This window comes from Cinclus cinclus, chromosome 3, assembly GCF_963662255.1.
Source record: "Cinclus cinclus chromosome 3, bCinCin1.1, whole genome shotgun sequence".
In the NCBI taxonomy this organism is placed as follows: domain Eukaryota; kingdom Metazoa; phylum Chordata; class Aves; order Passeriformes; family Cinclidae; genus Cinclus; species Cinclus cinclus.
In genome coordinates, this window is record NC_085048.1 from 45,382,113 (window position 1) to 45,406,182 (window position 24,070).

General features: G+C 40.0%; 2 protein-coding genes across 3 annotated transcripts; both read left to right on the forward strand.

Annotated features, from left to right (window-relative positions):
- The first annotated feature begins 3,337 nt into the window (after window positions 1-3,337).
- GTF3C6 (general transcription factor IIIC subunit 6) lies at window positions 3,338-9,831 on the forward strand. 2 transcript variants are annotated; one of them, XM_062489947.1, is made up of 6 exons: window positions 3,338-3,501; window positions 4,444-4,524; window positions 6,804-6,867; window positions 7,420-7,464; window positions 7,599-7,712; window positions 9,201-9,831. In XM_062489947.1, the coding sequence occupies exons 1-6, from the start codon at window positions 3,430-3,432 to the stop codon at window positions 9,494-9,496; spliced, it is 672 nt and encodes a 223-aa protein (XP_062345931.1). In that variant the 5' UTR covers window positions 3,338-3,429; the 3' UTR covers window positions 9,497-9,831. The 2 variants fall into 2 exon arrangements, with proteins under 2 accessions (XP_062345931.1, XP_062345932.1); XM_062489948.1 differs by having other exon boundaries at window positions 7,602-7,712.
- Window positions 9,832-11,696: 1,865 nt separating this feature from the next.
- RPF2 (ribosome production factor 2 homolog) lies at window positions 11,697-23,038 on the forward strand. The gene is made up of 10 exons (XM_062489945.1): window positions 11,697-11,726; window positions 12,875-13,007; window positions 13,809-13,846; window positions 14,534-14,573; window positions 16,331-16,412; window positions 16,504-16,580; window positions 16,915-17,014; window positions 21,154-21,256; window positions 22,191-22,335; window positions 22,642-23,038. The coding sequence occupies exons 1-10, from the start codon at window positions 11,704-11,706 to the stop codon at window positions 22,819-22,821; spliced, it is 921 nt and encodes a 306-aa protein (XP_062345929.1). The 5' UTR covers window positions 11,697-11,703; the 3' UTR covers window positions 22,822-23,038.
- Window positions 23,039-24,070: the final 1,032 nt, after the last annotated feature.

The window sequence follows — 24,070 nt, forward strand, 5'->3', positions numbered from 1 at the left end:
AATCTCTTACAAGCTTTCTCCTACATCTCTCTGCACCTTACTGTATGCTGCATTATGGCATTTAGATGTTTCACATGGGAGCATTTTACTGAGTCTCTTCTGACATCCACAGGCAAGCACCTTTTGTCATATCACTGATTTTAGCTACATTTCCAACTGAAAATAAGCCTAGGAACTACAGCCTTCTCCCAGGGCTGTCAATTCATCAAATGGGACAGATACAAAGATTAAATATAAGTTGTGTGTGTGTATTTGCACACATATGATCTATTATATTTTTTTTTAAAATTCTAAATCCTATGTTTTTTTCACTACATAATACAAAAGGCTTTCAACTCACAATCTAAGCAGACAGAAAAACCACAAGAGCTTAAACAAGGACCCTTATCTTACTCTGTGCTTTTACAAAACATTTAACCTTTTACTTAGATAGACTAGTGCCAGGGCCTCACAAAGAAAGTAATGTGTTCAGGAGGGAATGGAGAAAGAGCGCTTCCCTCTGCAAAAGGATTGAGAAGGAATTTCAAACATGGAGATAAAAATCAAAATAAAATGGAAAAATGAGACAAAGTAGTAAGCCAGAATTCGTTCATTATGTGTTTCAGTGAACTTTCTCTGATTTCCTGTCACATACCTTAACTGCAACAATGTTTATTTGCTAAATAGATAGTCCAAGCTCTAATCTGTCATCTTCCACAAGTAACATTTGCAAACTACATGGCCCAAAATAAAATTGGAGGTGAGCCCATGGAAACCAGTGCATCCACATTACGTACCTAGATCTCAAACACGAGCATTTATTTTAAATTGACCATTTAGTTCTCACTTACTCAGAATTACGTAAGTGCCACCAAGGAACTGGCCTTTGGCAGCATGCACACATAAATCTGTTCAAGCACTGACAGGACTGTTAGCTGAAGCCTCAGAAACCCAAAATTGGAGTCCTCAAGATGTGTATTTCCATATTTATCTCATCAAGCAGTACCATCTCATTGGCAGACTCGGAGGGCAGTCTCTTTTAAGAGATAAATTGTCAAAATACTCCTGCCAGGATGGGAAAGACCAAGGTAAACCACTAATCCCATGGCAAATTTAGCCTGACAACGTGATAATCTCTTCTAAAATACCTTTGGCACTAAGGCACCAAAAATTTCCCATCATCCATCTGCATGCCCTGAATCACCATAACTGGGAGACTGAGATGAACCTGGATTCTACATGACACTTAGGCTGATTTAAAAGCAAATAAATGTACTTGCTCCTTCACAGCAGTTCATGCCAGTCTATGATTTACACAGGCTGATCTGGCACACATTTACATTCCTGTAAGGGCTTTCTGTAGTTTTTCACTGTATCACTTCACCTCCTCCCAGCTATAAAAAGAGAATGATGGTATTAATGAAACATTACAAAAGCACTATCAGTTATGACAATTAATTTTAAAATAAATATTCATAATTAAGAGTTGATTCTGCTTTATTGAGGTAGAGCTCTTTTTTAAAACAACAAAAATTTTATCTAAAGTGAGGAAGACCTAGTGAAAAAAACTAAAGCTAATACAGACAATGATACGAAATGTTATTTTAAAATATCTGATAATTAACACTTGTAGTATACCAAACATCTGTTCCACAGCTTTTAGTCCCTGCAGTCAAAATTCAAACCTTTGCAATTTGCCTGGTGAAAAGGTAATATGACCCAGCATCTTTTTCTGTATTTAGAACAAATCCAGATTTATAGGCTGTTTTTACCACAGCAGTATGCAATAATCCAAAACAAACGCTAAGAAAAAGTAATTAAAAATGTGAAGCTTAACAGAAAAATGAGACAAAGTCTAAAGCCAAAGAAAAACCCTGTTAAACTTATTTTATATTATTAAGATCTGTAATTTTTCTGGGAAAAGGAGAAATGCATTATATCACACCTATCTGGACATAGTTAAACAGTTGATATGGTGCAATGCAGACATTTATGTCTATTTTATGGAAATTAAGGAGAGGTTGGAAGAAAATTTTCAGCAATTTCCCTTGCAAACACTTTTTATTTAACATGTTAAATAATGACTTCAACACAATGAATAGGGAGACACCTTTGATATAAAATGAGAAATACAGCATAAGGAAAGAAATCAGGAAAATTATAAAACCAGTGTAAGACCTAGAATTATGGAGTGCAACATTGTAGAAAAGTATGGAATATGATTTTTTTTTTCAGGAAAGGTTGCTCTTTAATGTTTGATCTTTCTATACTTTCAAGCCTTATCAACAAGATGAGAGATTTAGTCTGTGAAACAGACAGCAGCTCCCAAGCTCTAAGTGATGTCCAGGTGTTAGAAAGACAAATTACAGGTTGGTAGAATTGCCTTGTTAAGCTTTAGGGCCCAACAGGTTTCAGTGATCTCACACCCAGAGGGAGGTTAACAGAGTTGGGAATAAGGATGTACCACTGACAGCAGAACACAAAGAATTCAGAGTTTATGGGCCATAAGGACATTGGGCAGAAGCCCCAAGATAAGGAAGAAACTAATAAACCTTACCCAGCAATTGTGCTGAATCAGCTCTGACTGGGTAAAAGGTAATTCTGCAGGGGGAGATCCTGACCACCAACTCATGGATCATTGACCCAAAAACCCATTGGGCCAAAAGAAGAGAAACACCATGGGACTGATTAGTATGAGAAGTGAGAGAATCATTAACCAATAGAAGACAGAACATTAAAATAATATGAGAACTATGAAACTTGTAGCCAATGAACACTAATTCCTGTTGGCTGAAATGTAAAAATAGGAAAAAACTGATAGTTGTTGGGCCAGATTTGTGGAATTGCACTAGGCACCCAGGCCTGCAGAACTCTGAAATAATCAACATCTCTCACGTGTGAAGTTATTGGCTTATATTGTAATTATTATTGCACACTGAGAAACAAATCCGATTTTTGTGGACACCAACATGCTGCATTTATAAATTAAGACATTATCTCAGAAACCCTGGTCAGAAGGATGTATTTGATGTATCTGAACCTGTCAAGATAACTAGAAAGCATTATGCAAAGGACAAGAGTGGTAGAAACGAACTGTGTATATTATCTAATAAAAGCTTTCTGAACAAGTGGTCTGCACCAGAAGCACGACGTTGTGTTAATAATAAGATGTGTCTGCTGGCCTCATTACTAGGGAAAAAAAAAAAAAAGTTGAGGAAATCTAATATTTTAGGGGTTCCCATTTTCCAGTACCACACCTCAGATTCACGAAAAACTCGCCGAGCGTGGGGGAATGCCGAAAAGCAGCAGCTCACGCTTTTGTGTTTCAGCGCAGAGCGGAGGCGCGGCTTGAGGGGACAGGGGGGGAGGGCGGGGCCGCTCCGCTCTAAGATGGCGGCGCGGGTCCCACGTGGTGCGCGCTGAGGCGGGCGCGGGGCGGGCGCTGACGACATGGCGGCGGCGGCGGCGGCGGCGGGCAGCGAGGGCGGGAGGAGCGACGGAGCGGAGGAGGACGAGGTGGAGGTTGGTGGATGCCAACGCCGGGGCGCTCCTCAGCCCTTGGGGAAGGGTCCGGCCCCCCGCGGGGCGTGGCCCGGCCCCGCTCCGCCCGGCCGGCGGGGCAAGCAGGGAGAGGGGCCGGGCAGGGACCGAGCGCGTTTCCGTGGGGCCGGCGGGTGTGTGTCCCCAGTGCGGCCCCGTCCCCAGAGCTCTGTGGTTCTGGCTGTTCTTCCTCGGGCTTCCCGGAAAACGGCGTGGTCAGAGAGCGAACTTCCAGTTTCTGTTGCTTCCTATCGCCATAAAATCACAGAATCAGAGAAGGGTTTGGGTTGCGAGGGCCTTTAAAAATCATCTGGTTCTATCCACACCCCCCCCGCCATGGGCAGGGACACCTTCCGCTAGACCAGGTTGCTTAAAGCTTCATCCAGCCTAGTCTTGAACACTTTCAGGGATGGGGCATCCACAGATTCTCTGGGCAACTTGTTCCAGTGCCACAACCACCCCCCAGTTAAAAAAAAAAAAAAATCATTATGAAAAATTTCAATTTCTACCCGCTCTCAATTTAAATGTTACCCCTTGTCCTGTCACTACAGGCACTTGTAAAAAGTCCCTCTCCAACTCTCTTGTAGGCCTTCTTTAGTACTGGAAGATGCTTTAGGGTCTCCCCAGAGCAATATCGATGCTCATTTTTCAAGGGTGGACAAAGTGCTCCCTCATTGCTTGCTAGGAAGAAAAGGCCAGGAAAATTCAGGTGTGAAACAGGTGTCTCATGGAGTAGTGGGTCACTACATTTCCCTGGGTATTACGGGAGTTGTGTCTCTTGACAAAAAGACAAGTTTGGGGTCTGTTTATCCTGAAAGGCTATATCTTTGTATGTTGTTCTTATTGGTGTTGATTGCTTTTGGGGGGGCCTTTTCCTCCCCTCTGAGTTCTGTTATAGCTGTACATTATCAACTTTTCTTGTAGGAGCAACTGGTCATGGTCGAGCTGTCAGGAATTATTGATTCAGACTTCTTAGAAAAATGTGAAAACGAGTGCAAGATTTTGGTGAGTGATTACAGCACAATAGGAAAGGGGTAAGTTATTTTGGATGTGAACAAGGGAGTGAGGCTGCTTCTAAATTTCTTGACATTGATAACATTAGATCTAATTTTTGATAGAGAATTATGTATGCTGTACATGGCTGCATGTTGTGGGTTCTCTTTCAGAAACAGCATAAAGACTTTGAATCTATTATTGTGTAAATATAAGGAAACTTTTTCTGAAGTATATATAAGCTTGGACCAGTATCTGCTCTGATTTCAAGTTCTAAGTTAATTATTTAAAAAATTATGTATTTCACACATTTAAAAAATATTAAACACACTTCTTCAAATAACTGGAATACAGCAAACAGGTAAAGCAAAATATTTACGATTTGCACTGTATTTACAATGGGGTTTTTTTTTCAGCTGTGTCCTGGCAAGTTCAAGTCTTGTAAAGGATAACTGAGTATTAAGCATTTGGTAAACAGTTTTGGATGTTGTTTGCTTCACCGCAAGGTTATTGTAGGAATCTGGTTTCCCTGTGCTGCTCCTCTTGAGTCTTTTAATCACTTTGTCTGTATAGGACAGATTTTATTTGCCCTTCAAAAACCTATGTAGACTATGAGAGCTCTATAGACAGTACAAGTACTACTGATTTGCAAATACTTTCTGAAAGTAGACCTTTATTATACCCTGAAAAGATGGAACAGAACATCTGAGTGTGCCACTGATCACAATATATGTCAGTGGTCAAGTCAATTCTGAATGTCTCAGAAGTAGAAATACAATCAAAATTCATAACATATTAATCTGTGGAGGGATATGCTTTTATAAGCAGGTTGCCTTCCTTGATCTGATCTAATTTTCTTGAAACTTGTTACATGTATCATTCATACTGATGGCTGCATGGCTACAGATGCTTCAGTACTGCTGGTGGGATTCTTTTAAATGTCGTGCTTTGAGATTCCCTGGTAATGTTACTAGTAAAAGGTTAAAGTATCCATACTGTGTCCTACTTGTATCCACATCTACTTGAGTTCACCCCACAGAGTAAGCATTCCTTGAGATTTTCCTAAGGGATAACTTTTGTTAAAACCTTAATTAAAGAGACTGTTCTGTGTCACTGTTAAGCAAGTTTTCTGTGATACTGGTCATGTAAGGAGAAGACAATCTCCAAGACTGCATCGTCCACAAAGGAATGCAAATCAGCCAAAGAAATAAAATTTTGAATGCAAAACCCCTATAATGCTATTGCTTAGTACTGATGTGTTATTATTTTTATTTATTTCTTGTAGAAGGAAAATAAACCCACAAAAATATGTTCTATGTATTAGCTTAGCATTACTGGTGTTATCGGTTAGCTTAGTTATGTGGAAGGAAGAGAAACCCAGAGCTTAAATCTTGTTGATCTTGTACTTTTGAAACACAGAAATATCTAAGACGACAATTGCACAAATTCATATTAACCTAATTCATACTTCATGCAATTTACCATGTAATGCCTTGTCTTCAAAACTTCTAGCATATGCTTGTCTTCATGTCCTGAATAATTCTGATGTTCACAAGGTACTATTCAAAGTCATTTTGTCTTAATTAGTGTGTTCTGTTCAGACATTGATTTTTATCAAAATACAGTATATAGGTATATCTTATATAAGAAAAATGTGATGCTGCCTTGTGCCTATGAAAGACCTGTGCTCTAGAAGACGTGAACGAGCTGATAAAGTACTTCCTTGTTATTCCACTCCTTGTTCAAAAAAATTAAATAGCAACAATTTCCAACTCTTTCAAAATATAGATGTACAGTAATCACAGAAACTTCTGTGACCTTGCAGTAGCACTTCTGATGCTGATGTGATGCCTTATGCTGGACTTCTCCACCCTGTGTATTTTCCAATTTGAAAGTTATTCCACTTTCTAGAATTTGTATTAATTGAAGCTCAGAAAATAACATCTTCATGCAAACACTTAGATTTTTGTTAATTTGAAATGGAGGTTACATTAATTTCCTAGAGGAAATAGAAGCACTTTAACTTATATAAACTGTTGGCTGCAGTTTGATCTAAATTTATCGTAATATACTAGAGCATTTTCCATGCAGTTCTATGCTAGGTTTTTTTATGATTACAAAAAGAGAATTATCTGGGTTTTTTTGTATTTAATATACTTAAAGTAACATGTATGACGAGGAATTGATATAATCCAGATTCTGCTATATCTGTCTTTGCTGGTCTTACTGTGAGAAATTCACCTGGGCTAATACAGACCTGACACTATGCAATTTTTTCTTTCTTTACATAGGGAATAGAGACAGAGAGGCCCATTTTACAAGTGGACAGATATGTATTTGCAGGAGAATATGAAGGTAGGAAAACTTACTTGAATACAATCTCTCCCTTTTCACATTTTCAGGGATTTTCTTAACATCAGGTGATTTTAATGTAATTGGTCCTGTGAGATGCTGAAGTTGTGGGTAGTTGTATAACACTATGTAGAGCAGCAGCAGTCTGAGTTCACCGCTAAATTAACTATGTGTCCATGGTACTTCCAGCAAAGTATGTCTGGAAGCTGACTCTAGGGTGCACCAGCTAGTATTACTGCAGACAAAAATATGGGATATAAAATGCCTTAAAGTGCTGTTGTCCCCTGTATAAGCAGGACTGACACATTGTGCAATCTGTAGTTCTCTCATTTGCCCTATAGTGACAATACTGGTCTGGAAGAAAATGGTCTGGGATCCTCCCTTGTAGTGACTTCCAATGACGGTGATACTCCTGCCTGTTCCTGAGTTCCTTACCAGTGCTGTGCCTCTGCGAGGGGCCACAAGTCAGAACATTCCCACAGCTGGGCCAGTGGGTGCATTATCTGCAGGTGATATCAATTAGTCTCTAAAACTTTCTCACTTTGTTTTTCATAGATGCCTTAGGGACCTGTGTGGTTTTTGAAGAAAACACAGAGCAAGGTAATTGTTGTGATTTGATGTTCTGTTTGTTTCAGTAGCTGGGGAGGTTAAAAATATTTATTGTGTTTCAGTTGCTAGTGGAATTCACTATAACGACTGGGGTTTGGGTATTGTTTTTTCTCCTCTCTTCTTAGTAGATGCAGAAGGCAACCAAAAAGTACAGCTGAAATACAAGTGCCACACAGTGAAGAAGTTGAACATGACACGGACCCTTCTGACAGAAAAGAAGGAAGGAGAAGAGAATGTTGGTGAGTGATTCTGCTCTTATGCCTGTGGCTATAAGTGGATTATGCTTGGGAACACTTTATTAAGTGTTCAATTCAAGAGCATGCAGGAAGGTAAAGGAACTTTCTTCTTCAGGCACCATATGAGTATATTTAAATTCAAAAATTAAATACATTCCTGATCAGTGCTGCCTCCAGAAATGGCCAGTAGGAGATCAATCACTACAAAGAGCTGTAAAAGCAGGGCAAATGTATGCCAATGGTCCCAGGTATTTTTTTCTGTCATCTAAAAGTTTTAAAATCAGAGGTGCTGTTTAGTAGTTCTTTGGTTTGTTTTTTTTCATACTTCCATAATTTTTTCTAATGACTTTCTGAGTTTCTGTAATTGTTGAACTGAATTGTACTTACTCAATTTACAGTTGAATTAATTTAAGTAACTTGCAAAGCCATGCCTAGAAAACCATTTATATTGATTTTCATTCTGTAGGCAGAACTCGGGGTTCATATGTTTGCTTTATTTTTTTGTACAAAAGTCAGTATTTTTACACAGTCAAATACTGAACATCCTACTATATATAACAGATATTATATATATATAGTATTCATTAGAACTGTCCTACTGCTTTTAGCTGTCTTTTTTCCACTTAAGTATTACTGCTTCATATTTTAAGAATATATAAACATTTTACTTCAAATATGAGCAGTCAGCTGGCCATAGGAGGCATAAAACAAAATGTCATCTAGAATCTAACCAAACATCAGCATTCTTATCAACACCACTTCTCTCTATAGAATTAATTATGTAATATTAAACTGAAACTCTTATTGTGATAGTACACATAATATTAAATTGAGCTAGACAGTATTTTGCTTAATACAAAGGCCTTTTTTTTCTGGAGCAGCAATACTGATGATAAGTACTGAAAACCACTTTGTTTCTGTACTGTAACAGGAATTTAACTTGTGCATACAAAGTAACTTACAGTATCTTGTGTACTGAAAACATGTACTGAGAAAAAAATCAAAATGGATGTGGTATCCCATTTCTATTTGAGGTTGGTTTCAACCTGTTCTAACTTGTTACAGTTGAGTTAGAGAGCACAAGAACTTGTGTCCTGTCTCTATTGTCATTACCTGTTGCCAGAAGATCTAATATTTAGGTGAACAAATATTCTATTCTCTTCATTGCATTCATTAAATATTTTCTCTGCATTTCCATTTAAGTTACTTTAAGAGCCTAAAGGTGGCATCAGATACCTAAATACAACAGGAACTGCCATACTGGATCAGAGGAAAGATCTTTTTAGTCCTGCATTGTGTTTTCTGACTATGAAAAGTACTAAATGGGTATGTGAAAAGTAATACAAGAGGGATATGCACATCTTTCTATTCTAAGTGGTTCTTTAACTTAGATCTTGGTCAGGCTTGGCCTTGGTAACAGTGAACTTAAACTAATAAAAATCTGTTATTAACTCCTTTTGTCACTAATAGAGTTCTCCTTCTTTATATCAGGTGGAGTAGAGTGGTTGCAGATCAAAGACAGAGATTTTTCCTACAGCAGGCTTAATATGATTTGCAGTTTTCTGCCTGAAAAGGATGATTCTGAGGAGTCAGCTCAGGCCCAAGATAAATTGACTGAAGAGTCAGAGGGAGAAGTAAGTGGCAAAGGAAATTCTAACATGAACTGTGACCTGGAAGAGCAGCATGCCTTGGAAACAGATGCCCCTATTCCTCTGCCTGACAGCTCTGCTTCTGGGCCAGAGGAATCTCATCCTGGAAATGCTGCCTTAGAGGATGTACCTCCATGATATTAACTCTGGTCTTTTCATGGTTTCTTCATGGAATTAATGGGCCAACTTTTATAGGCCATGACATGGTTTCCACCTTGTTTGAAAAATAAATAGTGGGAAAACAGACATTATGTTCTTGTGTACTGCTTTTGTGTTTGAATTATAGTGGGAAAATTTTTAAAATTACTGACTGGAAATGTATGTATCCCTACCTCAAAACTGAACAAGTGGAAATGGTTACATAATTAAAAGAAACTCTTACCTTAGAAAAATGTTGATGTATTGTACAGTCTGAAACATTTTGTAAAAACAAAGAAACACCATTGTTTAAAATAAAGTCCTGATTTTTTTAACTATAGCTTCACCTTGTATGCCATATTCAGCCACATACTCTGTCTGCTCTTGTACTGCAGTTATTGAAAGAAAATAGTGTGGCTTTTATTGACTGTTGGAATACTCATCAAACTGCCTAGTTTAGATTCTCTCTAGTGTCCTTGGTTTCCTTGATGGAGTTTAGAAATATTTCACGTGGGGAGGGTCTCTCATCTAGCTTCTTACGTAAAATAGGGTCAACACTGAAATTCAGGGCAAGTTGTCAGGACTTTGTCCACTCAAGTCTTGAAAACCCCTGCGAACTTCTCAGCAAATGAAATCCAGGTCTTACAGAGGCACCAGTCACACTACTTTCCCCATTTTATGTATAATATAATGTGTGTTATACAAAAGGAAGTGTGGTCATCCTGTTTTTCTTTTTCCTCACAGTAACTTTTTGGCTCTAATGTTCCTCTCTGGCATTTTTCTGAGGGGTTTTATACTTAAGGTCCTGTACCTATGCATCAGTGGTTCCCGGACTAGTCCATGTGCCTGTATTGTAGTGCCTAGCTCATCTGTGGGTTGATACTGCTACATTATTTATACTGCCACACACCATTCTGTATCACAGTTGCACGTGTGGTGCACTCAGGCTAATGTTTTCAAAAGCACAACACTTTTAAAACATAAAACATTTTCTCCCTGACCCTTCTTCTTTCCTACCTTTCTCTGCCTCCCTCAAACCAGTGTAACTGCAACAGTGCTATGAGGATGGGAACACCTAATTAATTCCAGCATAATTATGTAATACTTTAATTAGTAATGATCAGAGGAGAAGCTCACCCACAGCGTTGTTCACAGCACAGTGTCAGTAAAGAGAAGTCATTAAAACGACAATAGTTTCAAACCATCAATCCCATGATTCCATTTTTTTTTTTTCCTGTGTAGAAGCAACTAGAATCCTAAGGGAAAGCGAGGCAGGGAGAGGAAGAGAAGGGAACATGTTCTGTGTTCCTCCAGCCTGGGTGTGGATCTTTCACATGGCAGTGTTGCATTGGAGGTTTCAAGGAGACCACACAGCCATCCCTCTGCATTTATCTGCAACCATGGAAGTTTAAAAACATCATCATTCACACTTGATTTGTGCGGTGCTGATAGATAGAGGGCAATTATAGCTGGAATAACGATCCTAGGAATACACAGGCTCTTGAGTGCCGGAGTGGGGGTTTGCTGCTCCAGCCACTGAGAACAGAGAGGGGCCCCAGGAGCTTGTTCTCTGACAGAATGCAAGCACAGCAACTCTGCCCTGCGTCGTTAACTGGTTACTTGGTCTGGAACTGTGCATGCGAGGTTTTCCCCCTGTGTACAAGGAGGATTCCAGCAGCGTTGGTTTATCAGTGCTACATCAGTGCTATTTTTTGAAAACATTTTATGCATGTCATACACGATGAGTACATTCATAATAACGCTGGGTTTTTAAAACATTTTATATGTTATTTCTAATGGTCGAGCTTTTGTTTCTATTATTAACGCTAACTGCTGCAACCACACAACCCCTGGGTGAAGAACCTTTTCCTGATATCCAATCTAACCCTCCCCTGACACAACTCCAGGTCATTCCCTCGGGTCCTGGCACTGTTCCCCACAGAGATCAGTGCCTGCCCTTCCTTTTTCCGTCAGGAAGAAGCCGCAGGCTGCAGTGAGCTCTCCCGTCCGTCTCCTCTGCTCCAGGCTGAAGAGCCCGGGCGCGCTCGGCTGCTCCCCGTGCGGATCCCCCCGGATCTCTCCCCACGCGGGATGACGGAGCGGGCCCGGCTGAGCCAACCGCGCATGCGCCCCGCCCTGGCCGGCTCTCCCGGCGGATGTGACGCAGGACGTGGCTCCCGCGCATCCTCCCGCGCGCGAGGGCAGCGATGGATGCGCTGGACCGGGTCGTGTGAGTGTGCCGGGGGGACACCGCACCGGGAAACGTGAGCGGGCGGCGGCCCGGGGCGGCTTGCAGTGGGGGAGCCAGCAGAGGGAAGGCCCTTATGGAAAACGTGCGGGAAAGAGGAAACCGAGCGCTGCCGTGTAGTTAGTGGCGGCCGAACAGCCCTTACTCAGTTGGTAGCTTAAAATGACCGCGGTGACCAGCTGGTGTCGAATTTGTGTGTTTCCGAGCACCTGAGAGAATTCTTTTAATTTCTGAAGTTTCAGTCATGCCCAGTGACAGCATGGGGAGCAATTGCCATGAACTAAAACACAAGAAGTCCCAGCTCAACATCAGGAGGAGCTTCTTTACATGGAGGGTGACCGGGCACTGGAACAGGCTGCCCAGGGAGATCCTGGAGTGTCTCTCTCTGGAGACAGTCCGAACCCACCTGGACACATTCCTGTGTCACCTGCTCCAGGTGACCCTGCCTTGGCAGGGGGGTTGCACTCCATGATCTCCAGAGATCCATTCCACCCTTGACGATGCTCTGTGTGTGGGGGGTGTTGTTTGTTTTAAAGAAGAACATAAAATTAATGCTTCACTGAGAAGATAATCTATTGGAGAGCAATAATTCTTTACCAAGTATCCACTGACATGTGTAAGGTCTGTGCCCCTGCAAAGGCTGTGGTATTTTGCCTGGATCGTGCCCAGCGCTGCTCTCTGGTTTTCCTGACAGCAGATAGATGTGCTGTTCCTGTGCTTTTATTCTGGGGGCCTTTGGTGGTCTTTGAGGAACTTTGTTTTCCTCTCATAAGCAAGTTTCTGGCTTGTTGAGGGAGCCGGTGTGAGGAGAATCCTTCAGCCTGGTGGTAGGCTGGGAATTCTGGTATAGCTTGAGCTCTTAATTAGCAGAAACTGAAAAGCACGAGACTGTAAAATCACCCTTGCAAATTTAGGGGGACATAGAGGAAGAGGAGTGGCAGTAAAAACACATTCACCTGAGACAGGGCTTTTGGCACTGCGTGTAATTCGGCAGGTTGGGATTAGTTTGAGCCACTGAAACAAATTACTTGTACACAGTTTGTTCCAATTTTTGTTTGGCTTCACTGTTTTCTGTAGTGTCAAGTCTTGTTACATATATTAAGCTTTTAACTTTTAATTTATTGTTACAGAAAGCCTAAAACTAAGAGAGCAAAAAGATTTCTTGAGAAGAGAGAACCCAAGCTAAATGAAAATACAAAAAATGCTATGCTCATAAAAGGAGGAAATGCAAATTTAACAGTGACCGAAGTGCTTAAAGACATTGTAAGTTGTTGGACATAGCATGCAGTCTTCCTCTCTCTTTCTAGCCATTTGCCATCTCTACTGCACTAACAGTATTTTCATACTCTCCCTGTACCCCGAATCTCAGAATGACCAGTACTTCAAAGGTATCATTACCTGCTTCTTAATGGAGATGGTTTTTTCCAGTTTCTTCTTTGCCAGAAGTTTTGAGCTTGCTCTCTTATTTTTTCACAGTTGTCTAGTATATAAAGTGAAATGTTGCCAAGTCTGTTTGAAAACAAGAGGATTAAGAGGATTAGGTACAGAACTGGGACTGTATTACACAGCTAAGTCATATCCCAGAATCCTGTAAGATGACTGTGTGTATTGATAGGGAGCTTTCAGTCTCTCCTAAAACTAAGTTACCAGTCTTGTCTCCTATGTCCATAGCTCAAAATATTATAGCTGTTCCTACACTCGTTTTTCTCTTTGATTTGTTGTTTTCCCATTCTTTTATGCTTGTAATTAAGTTGATGTTCTCTCCCTGTTTTCCCTATGCCCCTTAGAAGCTTGGAGATTGCACTACATGGCTTTGATTTCAGCTGTTTCTCAGTTAATTTTTTATTTCTTAGTTTCTACAAATAATTTCTTGTGCAGTTAATTTGGAAACAAGATTGTCACCAGCTCAAAGGGTGTTACTGTGAGCAGGCCTTTAGAGGTACCTTCTTTTAGCCTGCTCTGCATAGTTATTGTTTCACATGATCCTGTAAAATGTTGGGTCATAATAACAACAGTGCTGTGCATGTTTTAGCGTTTTAGAGTGTTAAACTTTGTGTTTTGCAGTATGCTGTGAAGAAGCCTTTTGCTGTACTGTATAAAAGGTAAGTGATCTCATTTTGACATCTGTGAGTCTTCTGACAGACAGACAGGTTTTAGTAGTTTCAGGGCATGAATAGAGATTGCAGGCTAGTGTGGGGGCTTGAACAATGACCAGGGTGCAGAAGATGACTGATCATAATTTTCAATAGACTGGAAGCAAGCTACGTGTGGTCAGTGTTGGTGCTGAGCCCTGTTCTGTGGCAGGCAGTACAGGGCAGAATTCAACTCTAAGTCTTGTTCAAAATGGGAGCCCAGTGTCTGTATGAATGTAGTGCAGAAACAGCTATAATAGCTAAATTTAATGAATGAACAGGCAAAGGCAGTTATTCATAGTGGCACTGGTGGTAGTAGTGGTGTTCTGCAGGTCAGGCCCCAGGAGACAAGAAATGTAGAGATGTGGAGGAAAGTACTTAGAATGGTAATGATGGCACTAAGGCATTCCTGGCAGTAGTAATATGACTTGTGATTTGAACTCTAACTGAGCTGGAGTTTCTGGTAGGATGCAAAACTTCTTATTATCAGAGAATTAATAAAAAAGTCTGGGTTTTTTGTGTGTTTGTATTTGTTTGTTTTTTTGTTTTGGGTCTTTTTTGGGGGGGTGTTTTTTTGTTGCTTTTTTGTTGTTGTTTTTGTTGTTGTTTTTTCTTTCTTTTTTATTCTTTTAACTTGTTTTTTTGTCCTCCTCTCAGGAAAAATATTACCAGGCCTTTTGATGACCAAACATCATTGGTAAGTATAAACAATGTTTTCTCTTACAACAATTTTGAGCAGGCTATCCTTGTGTGCCAGAAGATAAACCATCAGGAAAGAAGAATAGTCTGTCTGAATACAGCTTTGGCTGGAACCAAGGGGTAAAAAGAGAGTATATCACTTTTGGAAGAGGCTGGCCACTCAGGAGGACCACAGAGATGTTGTCAGGGAATGCAGGGAGAAAATTAGAAGAGCCCAAGCCCAACTGGAACTTAATATGGTTACTGCCATAAAAGACAATAAAAAATGTTTTTGCAATTGCATCACCAACAAAATGAGGGCTAAAGAGAATCTCCATCCTTTACTGGATGCAGAGGGAAACACAGGGGCAAAGGACAAGGAAAATGTTGAGGTACTTAATGCCTTCTTTGCCTCAGTCTATAATAGCAGTACCAGTTGCTCTCTGGGTACCCTGAGCTGGAATATGGGGACAGGGTGCAGAATGAAGCCCCCATAATGCAGGAAGAAATGGTTGTTGACCTGCTACACCACTTAGACACACATGTCTATGTAGTTCCATGGGATCCTTCAAGGGTGTTTAGGGAGCTGATGGAAAAGCTCACCAAGCCCCTGCATTTTCTTTACCAGGGCAGTTTTGCAATGTATGTGTTGTTGCAGTACATGCAGGGCATATTCAAAGCATTTGAGTTTTTTACATCTTTTTAATAAAATATACTACTATCAGAGAGTGTACAGATATCAACACACTAACAAGAGTTACGTGAGCACGTTTCAAGGGGAGTCCCTTCTGACCTGTTCTTGGCCTGTCTAGAGTCAGCATTTCTCAGGGATCTGGTGGCAAAACTCGATGCTGAGCTGTGTGATTTGTACCTGCAATTAATCCAGCCTCTCCAAGTGTCTCTCTGACCTCCCAGAGGAGCAGAGCTTCAGTGTCTTCTCTGAGCTGCTGCTCTTGCAGGGATAGGAGATGATGTATCCTGTGATTCACAAATGCCAAGTGCAGATATATGCTTGTGGGAAGCACTGGATAGGTTGTGTGTGTGTACGTCATGGAGCCACTGTTGATACACAAGATGAGGAGCTGTCTTGGGAAGCAGAGGTGCATAAAATGTCTTTGGAGCTGGACATCTTTAGAAAGAACTGCTGCATTGTTTGCTCTGGACATTGCACCATAATAGGTTCTCTAATCTATTCCTCCTGGAGAGAAAAATCTATGATAGTCACCACTGGCTTGGTTTTAGGCAGCATCTTAGTCTTAAATAGTACATTTGACATGAAATTGCTTTATAGTAGGACTCTTGTGCCAAGTGCAGATGTTGTTAGACTTGCTGTTGTGGGAATTAACTGGCTGTTCAGAAGCTGTCAGGCAAAGCCAATATGCTGCATAAAGCTTAGTTGGGAAAGTACAGTGAGACATTACAACAGCAGCCAGCTTGCCAATACTTACTCGTCAGTCAAGGAGAAGCAGTTGAAAGTGTCTTGTAAAGTATCTTGGTGTAAAACCAAATAATCAGCAATTACAAGAAAGGGTAGTAAAGATAAAATGGCAAGAAAAAATTGCCTGACTTGTATTTTAAGATGCAATGGTAAATAAAAAAAGAAACTATTTGAATCTTGAATTCAGCTGTCAGTTTTAGCATAAGTGCTGAAAAACACTCAAGACATTCTCAAAACTCTTCTGGTAAGTTCAGTTGCTCTCCTCATTCTGCCTTTGCAGAATATTTTAAACCCTGTGAACTGCAACTCAAAAGTTTGATTATTTTCTTCAATTGCAGGAGTTTTTTTCCAAGAAATCAGACTGTTCTCTGTTTCTCTTTGGCTCTCATAACAAGAAGCGACCTAACAACCTGATAATAGGTAGTAAGTCTCACTTGGGTTTTTATTGGGATGATAGGTGTAGTTTTCAGTGAATATTTAAATAGCTGGATTGTCTTTTTTACTCTCACAGGTCGCATGTTTGACTACCACGTGCTCGACATGATTGAGCTGGGCATTGAGAAGTTTGTATCCCTGAAAGATATCAAGGTAAGGAATTGCTAATTCAGTATTTCAGCGACACCTACTGGTGGATTTTTTTGTTGCCATTTTTTTTCTGTGCCCTGAAAAGAATTAAATTGTTTGAAAAAAGCATTTCATGTGGTTTATGAGGATTGGTAATTTATGTACTCCAGAATGTTAATTTTATTCTCTGGCTTTTAATTTAATTTAATAGTTTGGTTTGTCTATTCTGTTGCTAGTGATCACAGGTCACAGCAGTTTTTCTTTCAGTGTTGAATGGCTGGCTGGCCGGCCATCTGTTAAATCAGTGGTATGTTCCTTAACTGTCTGAATTTGTTGTTTTGAAATTCTTATTCCACAGAACAGTAAGTGTCCTGAAGGGACAAAACCTATGTTGATATTTGCTGGTGATGTATTTGATGTGAATGAAGAATACAGAAGACTGAAGAGCCTTCTTATTGGTCAGTATGTTGATTATTTGGACAGTAGGATTGCATGGATCTGTAGTAATATGATCTGTTGGGAAACACTAGTTTGTCAATAAATGCTTGCTTATGTTCAGCACAGAAGGAAAACAAGAATGAGCACTTGTAGGTTTCATGTCACATAAAATAAAAGTTAACTAAATATGATGACTTATAAAGGGAGGAAAAAAGAATGTCCTAAAATATTCTGAAGATGAAACTTCATGTTCACTAGAGTTCATTACTTCAGTTGTGGGAAAATTGTCATTTTCCAAAATGTCTTGGCCTTATAATTCTACTGGATCATCACTTTTCTAACCAAATAATGTTTTGAAGTATCTAAATTGAAATCAGTGGATTAAGTTCAGAAAGTGGGGTATTTTTGCTTACAGAAAAGTAAATTCAGTCTAATTCAGCTTCTGTTTTTGTAATGAAAGCATTTTTTTTCTTGGAAATTCCACCAATTCTAACAAGTGTGCCGTTGCTTAGGATACTTGGAGAGAGTAAAAATCAGCTGTAGGTACGTTGTGTCCTATCTTTTAGGCAGGCTTGGAGCTTAGGAAACAAACTGGTATGAAGTTTTTTGCTATCTTAAAGTTGGCGGCTCTGGAAGATAAAGCACGTTGTAGCTTTATGGAAGTTATAGGATATTGTGTCTCTTGATGCTTAAAAAATGCCTCCTGCTTGGCAGAACTAGATCTAGTAAGTAGGGCAGAGTGATTTTTCTTTGTAATAGTTTTCCCAAAAGTAGATTACTTTTTTTGGTTTTTGTTTACCAGACAACTTCTGGTAAAATACTGAACCTGGCCCAGTAAGAACAATCTTGTTCTTTCAGGTCTATTCTTAGGTTTCTAGGCAAACAGGTGAATGACTGCTCTTTAGAAACAGACCCTAAAAATGAGAAATTTTTTTCCTTAGTATTATTCCTTAAAGCAAGTAGTTTCATCTGGAGTGATACTGAAAGTGAGCAGGAGAGGAGCAAATTTTCATCCTCTCAATACAGCTGATTGGTTCTTGGGATTGGGTGAAAGGGTGGTAACTGAGTTTATACATCTTTGAGGATGACTGAATATGAAGATGAGTTTTATTACTGCTGCATGTTTGTGTTGCTGTAAATGAGTATTTACGCAGGAAGCAGGTACATTTTCTGAAGTGTACATTGTTCAGGCATCTGCACAGTGATGAATATCCAGATGTGCTCAAGCACCCCATGATCAAACAGCTGAAATGGGAGACATTCATATTAAGATAGTTGCCAAATAACTGAGTAGTCCTTCCTATTTCTCTTGATGTTCGCTGTCCTTTCTCCTCTCCTATTAATTAGCCATTAATGACTTGGCAGTCATATGTACTCCACACCCAATCTTTCTTCTTGAATATATGCCAAGTACTGCAGGTCTTAATTGTTCTGCTGAGTTCCGTGAAATACCCAGATGCAAAACAGTAGACAAAGATTAAGGAGAATAAAGGCTTGATGGTATCACTAACAAATTGAAATCATTTGGATATTAATCTGACCTGTTTCTAAACTGCCCTTAACCAATGAGGAAGAAGTGTCCATTTCTGCAAAAGATGCTACCCTTTAGCTGCTACTTTTGCTAAGAAAGATAGGAGAATGTCTTTATAACAGCAGCTGCAAATATTTTGTTGCTGTACCAGTATGGTTGGGATCTCAGAGGGAATATCAGATAGCTGACAGCTTCTTGTTGCCAAAGCAGTGTGATGCCAGTGATACTGAGGAGCAACCAAGCTTTTGTTGGCTTTTGTGATATCAAAAGGGCTTATGCATGTTTGGACAATCATCTTACAGCAGTTTCTTGGTGAAATTAAGGACAAGGGTGGATTATTGTCTTTGTGGTAACCAAATGCTATAGTCTGGTTAAACTGTGAAGTGGAAGAAGCTGTTAAGGAGAAATAAATTGACAGGTGCATTTTCTTTGGAGCCCTGGTAGACAAAGACATCCCACTTTTTCTCCTTTGGTTTTCATTGCTCTCTGATGTAGTGTCGTTCATTTAAATGATGTCAGTCTTGGAATGCATCTAATGAAATTCTGATAAATTTTTATGCCTTTATCTATAACGTGTTTCAACTCTGGCAACACTGCCTGCTTGTTTTTAGTTCTGTTATTGAGCATCTATTTTATCCTAAAACTGGCCAGGCCACTCTAGGGCTTGCTTATACACTTTCTAGAATGTTGGTTTGCAGATCATCACAATTTAAGATTGGCTGCCACCTTGGTCTTCAAACAGTCTTCCTCACACAGACTCTTTTTGAGTGTTTGAGAAGATCTGAGGGCTTTTTCTGGCCAGGAAAGGAGATGGCTGGGAAATCTTGAACTGAATTTGTGCTAACCAAAGCTACATGCCAGCGTTACCAGCTTTTGGATATTAATTGATACAGAAAGAGTTGCATTCCAAAATCAATTAGGAATTTAATCTGGAAATAGAAAGGTCCTGAAAAGCTCTCTACAGGAAAGAGTGAATTAGACTTTTTGGAAACAGGTTTGAGGACAAGGTGGAGAGAGTACTAGGAATGGAAAGAAAGGAGAAAGCAAGTCTGTAGTCCAACCAAAGCAGGAGTTGTAAATTAAGAGTATGTTAAAAAAACTTCAACTCTCTGGGTGTACTGAAGTGTAAGGTTTCTGCAGCTGTTCAGTGTTGCCAGGAAACAAATTCCTGACCACCTGCGTTTATTGGAAGAGATCAACCTGTGGGTAAAAAGATGTATGATGCCACAGGAAAATATGAAAGGGAGGTGTTGCCAATAAAACCACTGTGAATGTAAGCTTGTGTATTTGCAGAAAGCTAATTGAAGGGAAAAAATATATGCCACAAGAGAACAAAATGTTTTATTTGCAACTTTTCCTCCAAACTACAAGTTAGACCTAAAATAAGAGTATTTAATTGACCAAGCAAGTTTCCTGGCCTGACTCCAGCTGGTATTTGCCAGCCAAATTGTGTTTTGGGTGTCACTCCAGTGCTGATACTCTTGCAAAAAGGTAGTGAACAAAAAGACAAGTAGCCAAAGGATCTGAAAACAGGACAGAGCAGAAAAGAGTGATGTGTTTTGCATCTGTTAGCAGTCCTATGTTTCAGCATTGCCCTGTCATGTTTATTAGCACACCTTGTTCCCTTGGTCAAGGTTACATTCTTTCTCCACCCTCTGCATATGTTGGACAGATTGCTGTGCTCATTGCAGGCTCTCTGATTGCACAGTATATTTTCACAGCCTTATCTAAGAACCTTGCTAGAGGCAGCTCATTTTGTATTTAACCTGTATTTCAGTGTTTTCTTTGCAAACTGGGCAAGTACTTGAAGTGTCTTATTTTCTTAGATGTGTTGCTTATTAATAGATAAATATTGCTTTACCTAGAGGACAGAAGTGCCTTGTTGTGATGGAGGTATGACAGAAACTATATATCTAAACTTTTTTCCAAAGTCAGAGAGAGTAAATGTAGGTAAGAGTAGACAAGGTGTAGTTTTGATCTGCTGTGTACTGGTTTTGATCCCTCTTTCTAGTGTTCTAAATCTGGCTGTGATTAAGGGTTAAGTATTAGGTTTGAATGATGTCTTTAAACAAATACCCAAGGAAATGGCTTCTCTGTACGGATCTGTTAGTCTGAGCATTGGCTGGCCTAAACACCAAATCAGATAATTTTTCCCCTGATTTTAGAGATGAATATTTGAAAGAATAGACAATGCAATTATTCACATTAGCTCAATAATGCTAAGTTACTGCTCAGAAAGTGTACTTGCTCTTTTCTATGCACTTACGTATAGGCAGTGTAGATATATGTAGATATATGTATATACGTATATATATATATATATATATATATATATATGTAGATATAGATATAGGTAGCATGTATATTGCTACCAAATTATCTCTGGGAAGTCACTGTGCTCCTCTCAGCATATCCACACACTTCTGGATTCACCAGTGCACACTAACATGTGCAGTGTAAAATTTCTGTCCTGTGTACTGGCCCGGCTGCAGTTTTAAGTAGTGGCTATTTTGTGAGATTCCTATTTTGAAATGGGCCCACATCACATCACCAATTTGTTACAGCCATCTGTTGGTTTTATTTTCAGCCAAGAAATCTGGCATTTATTCCTTTTAAATACTCTCTCAGATTTCTTCAGGGGTCCCACTGTGCCCAGTATTCGTCTGGCTGGTTTGGAGTACGTTCTGCATTTCACAGCTGTAGATGGGAAAATTTACATGAGGAGCTACAAGTGAGTATGTGTTGTATCTGTTATATCTGGGTTTTGGTACACTTGTCAACTTTAATCTGTAGTTGGGAAATTGAACTGACTTGAGCTGCATTTAGAACATGCAATGTATAGAGGTGCTCCAGTGCAATTTATACAGCAGAAGGAAAACACTTGAGCCCTACATCTGCTGCCTTCTTCCATTGTCGAGTTCCTCCTGGCTCAGAGGATTGCTCTTCCATATGGCTTGGTTAGTAAGGTGGTGTGAATTAATTTAGTGAATTCTGGGTACTGTCTTAGACTTGATGGACTTATAGAAATCAGCCTGAGAAGACACTGACTCTCCTCACTTAGGTGTTTGCCAGGGAACAACAGAGGATAGGCTGCAGACAGAGATGCACAAGGAAAACCAGGAAAAGGCAGGACAAGGAAATCTTTCTTGTTGCCTTGGTGTTCACCCTCACAGTCACTCCTTGCCTTAGGAGGCTGTGAACATTCATAGCTTGTGTTCCATGTGATTTTGATTTCTCTTAATACAAAATCATTTTAATCAGCCTCACTTTAAAAAACAAAGAACCAAAACACTTTCTCAGATAAATGCTCAGGTTATTTTGCTGTAAATTATAGTGAATATTTTTCATGTCTAATAATGCCTGGGGTGCTGTTTTGAATTTGAAAAGTGATATGGCTTTCAGGGTACTGGGGCTGAGTTTTAGAAGTGATACTGATTATACTGGTCTTGTTGAAAAAAAAAATTTACATTACCAGGTCATATTTTGGATGTGTTCAAATTGTAATGGGACTGATTTATTATAAATTGTTATTGATGGATGCTTTTTCCAATGATAGAGTTAGTGGTAGCAGTTGATTTAATAGTATTTTGAACCTGTTCTTTAGGAAGATGGATAAATCTCTGCACAAGGGACAATGTTGATTTTGGTTGGTTTTCTCCTTCTAGAGTGCTTCTGAAGAAATCTGGCTGTAAAATACCCAGAATTGAACTGGAAGAGATGGGACCTTCATTAGATCTGGTTATGAGGAGGACACATTTAGCCTCAGATGACCTTTATAAGCTATCTTTGAAACAGCCAAAAGGCCTGAAGGTATGTACCTTGGAAAGGGCATTGCTTTCAGGTCTCTCTGTGAAGAAGAGCAAAGGCTGAAGTATTACTTGTTGTGCATTTGACCAGAGCTCACTTCCATCAAGGCCAACTGGCATTTCTGGGGCCACAGCACTTCCATGGTGCTCAGCTGGCATCCAGACTCTCCTCTGGAAGCACACAGAACACACAGCACAAATCTTAGTCCCTACTCCAACCAATGTATGAGGCCTTGATTTTGGGCACTTGATTCTCACCAGAGCTCCTGTGACTGTACTCAGAAATATTAACATTGTTCTTCCCTTGCAGCCTAAGAAGAAAAAGAATATCTCCCATGATGTGTTTGGTACAACTTATGGTCGAATCCACATGCAGAAACAAGATCTCAGTAAACTGCAGACACGGAAAATGAAAGGCTTGAAAAAGAGGCCAGCAGAGAAGTCAGCTGAAGATGTTGGGGCTACTCCCAAAAAGTCAAAGTCAGCTTGACTGGGACAAGTCAGCAAGTCTGGGACAGCTTTGAAAACTATTTGTACTTTCAAATTTAGAATATATGTTGTAATATAAATTATCAGACATAAAAGATTGAGCTGCTGTTAGCTTTAGTTTCGTAACAAAAAATCTTTTTAGTAATTTGTCATTTTAAAGGGAACGTTGGGGTATTGAGCTTTAACATGGAGCTTGGTTATTTAAAATAAAAAGTGTTATATAACTTTCTGAGTTTTCCAGAGCTGAGCATTTGTTTCTGGGTATTAGCAATATATGGGAGTCAAACAGGTGACTCACTTCCTGGACAGTTTCACACAGTGGATTGGAAAGGACATTAAAGATCATCTGATTCTAACCCCCTTGCTGTGAGAAGGGACACCTTCTACTAGACCAGGGTGCTTAAGGCTCCATCCAGTCTGGTCTTGAACACTTCCAGGGATGGGGCATCCCCAGCTTCTCTGGGCAACCTGTTCCAGTGCCTTCACACAGAAGAATTTCTTGCTAATATCCCCCATGCTTTGGGCTTTTAGCATAGAGGCATTTAAATGGTGTCTCCAGTGAAGCAACTTGCTGGTGGGAGAGGCTTAAATTCCTCTGTGCTGCCTTTCAGGTGCTCTCCTGTTGACCTGCAGTCCCTCTCCAGGCTTTGGGCATCTGTTGCTGGCATCAAATCGGGATGGATTTGAGGTGGGATGGATTGAGGTTCCCTTCCCCCAGAAACTTTAGTTTTATTGCTGTTTTGTTGGCAGCCCTTAATCAGTCAGTTCTTACATATTCTGTGCAGGACCAGAGCAGTGAATGTGCATAATATGCACAACTCTTAATTTATTGTTCATGTATTTCAGATTTTGCACAACTGCAACACTCAATAAACTTTAAACCATTTTCTAAAGTGTGAGCTCAATACATGCATGATGGCCAGGCTTTGCTTCTGGCTATTGCACCAGGCCTTGCTTTGCACTGGCAGAAGTGGGAGTGCTTAAGGTGTTTTCACTGTGTTCATCACCATGGTAACAAAGTACCCGATATTTACTTCAGGCATAAATGAAACCTCTACAGGCTGAATTTCAATCTTTGCTGCTTGATTTGTGCCCAGAATGGAAGTATGTGAAACAACCACTAAAGGTCCATATTTTCAGGTGCTTCTTACCCTGTTTTCCTCCCAAGATTGTGCTTATGAGTTAGTGCAGACTCAGCTAGACTTGCATAAAGGGGATGAGAGCTGAAGAGTTTAGTGAGACTTTGGTGT

Coding starts and splice junctions, on each gene's coding strand:
- GTF3C6 (XM_062489947.1), top strand. CDS start 3,430: ATGGCGGCGGCGGCGGCGGCGGCGGGCAGCGAGGGCGGGAGGAGCGAC. Junction 3,502..4,443: donor CGGAGGAGGACGAGGTGGAG/GTTGGTGGATGC, acceptor CTTTTCTTGTAG/GAGCAACTGGTCATGGTCGA. Junction 7,713..9,200: donor GGAAGGAGAAGAGAATGTTG/GTGAGTGATTCT, acceptor TCTTTATATCAG/GTGGAGTAGAGTGGTTGCAG.
- RPF2 (XM_062489945.1), top strand. CDS start 11,704: ATGGATGCGCTGGACCGGGTCGT. Junction 13,008..13,808: donor CCGAAGTGCTTAAAGACATT/GTAAGTTGTTGG, acceptor TGTGTTTTGCAG/TATGCTGTGAAGAAGCCTTT. Junction 16,413..16,503: donor ACCTAACAACCTGATAATAG/GTAGTAAGTCTC, acceptor TTACTCTCACAG/GTCGCATGTTTGACTACCAC.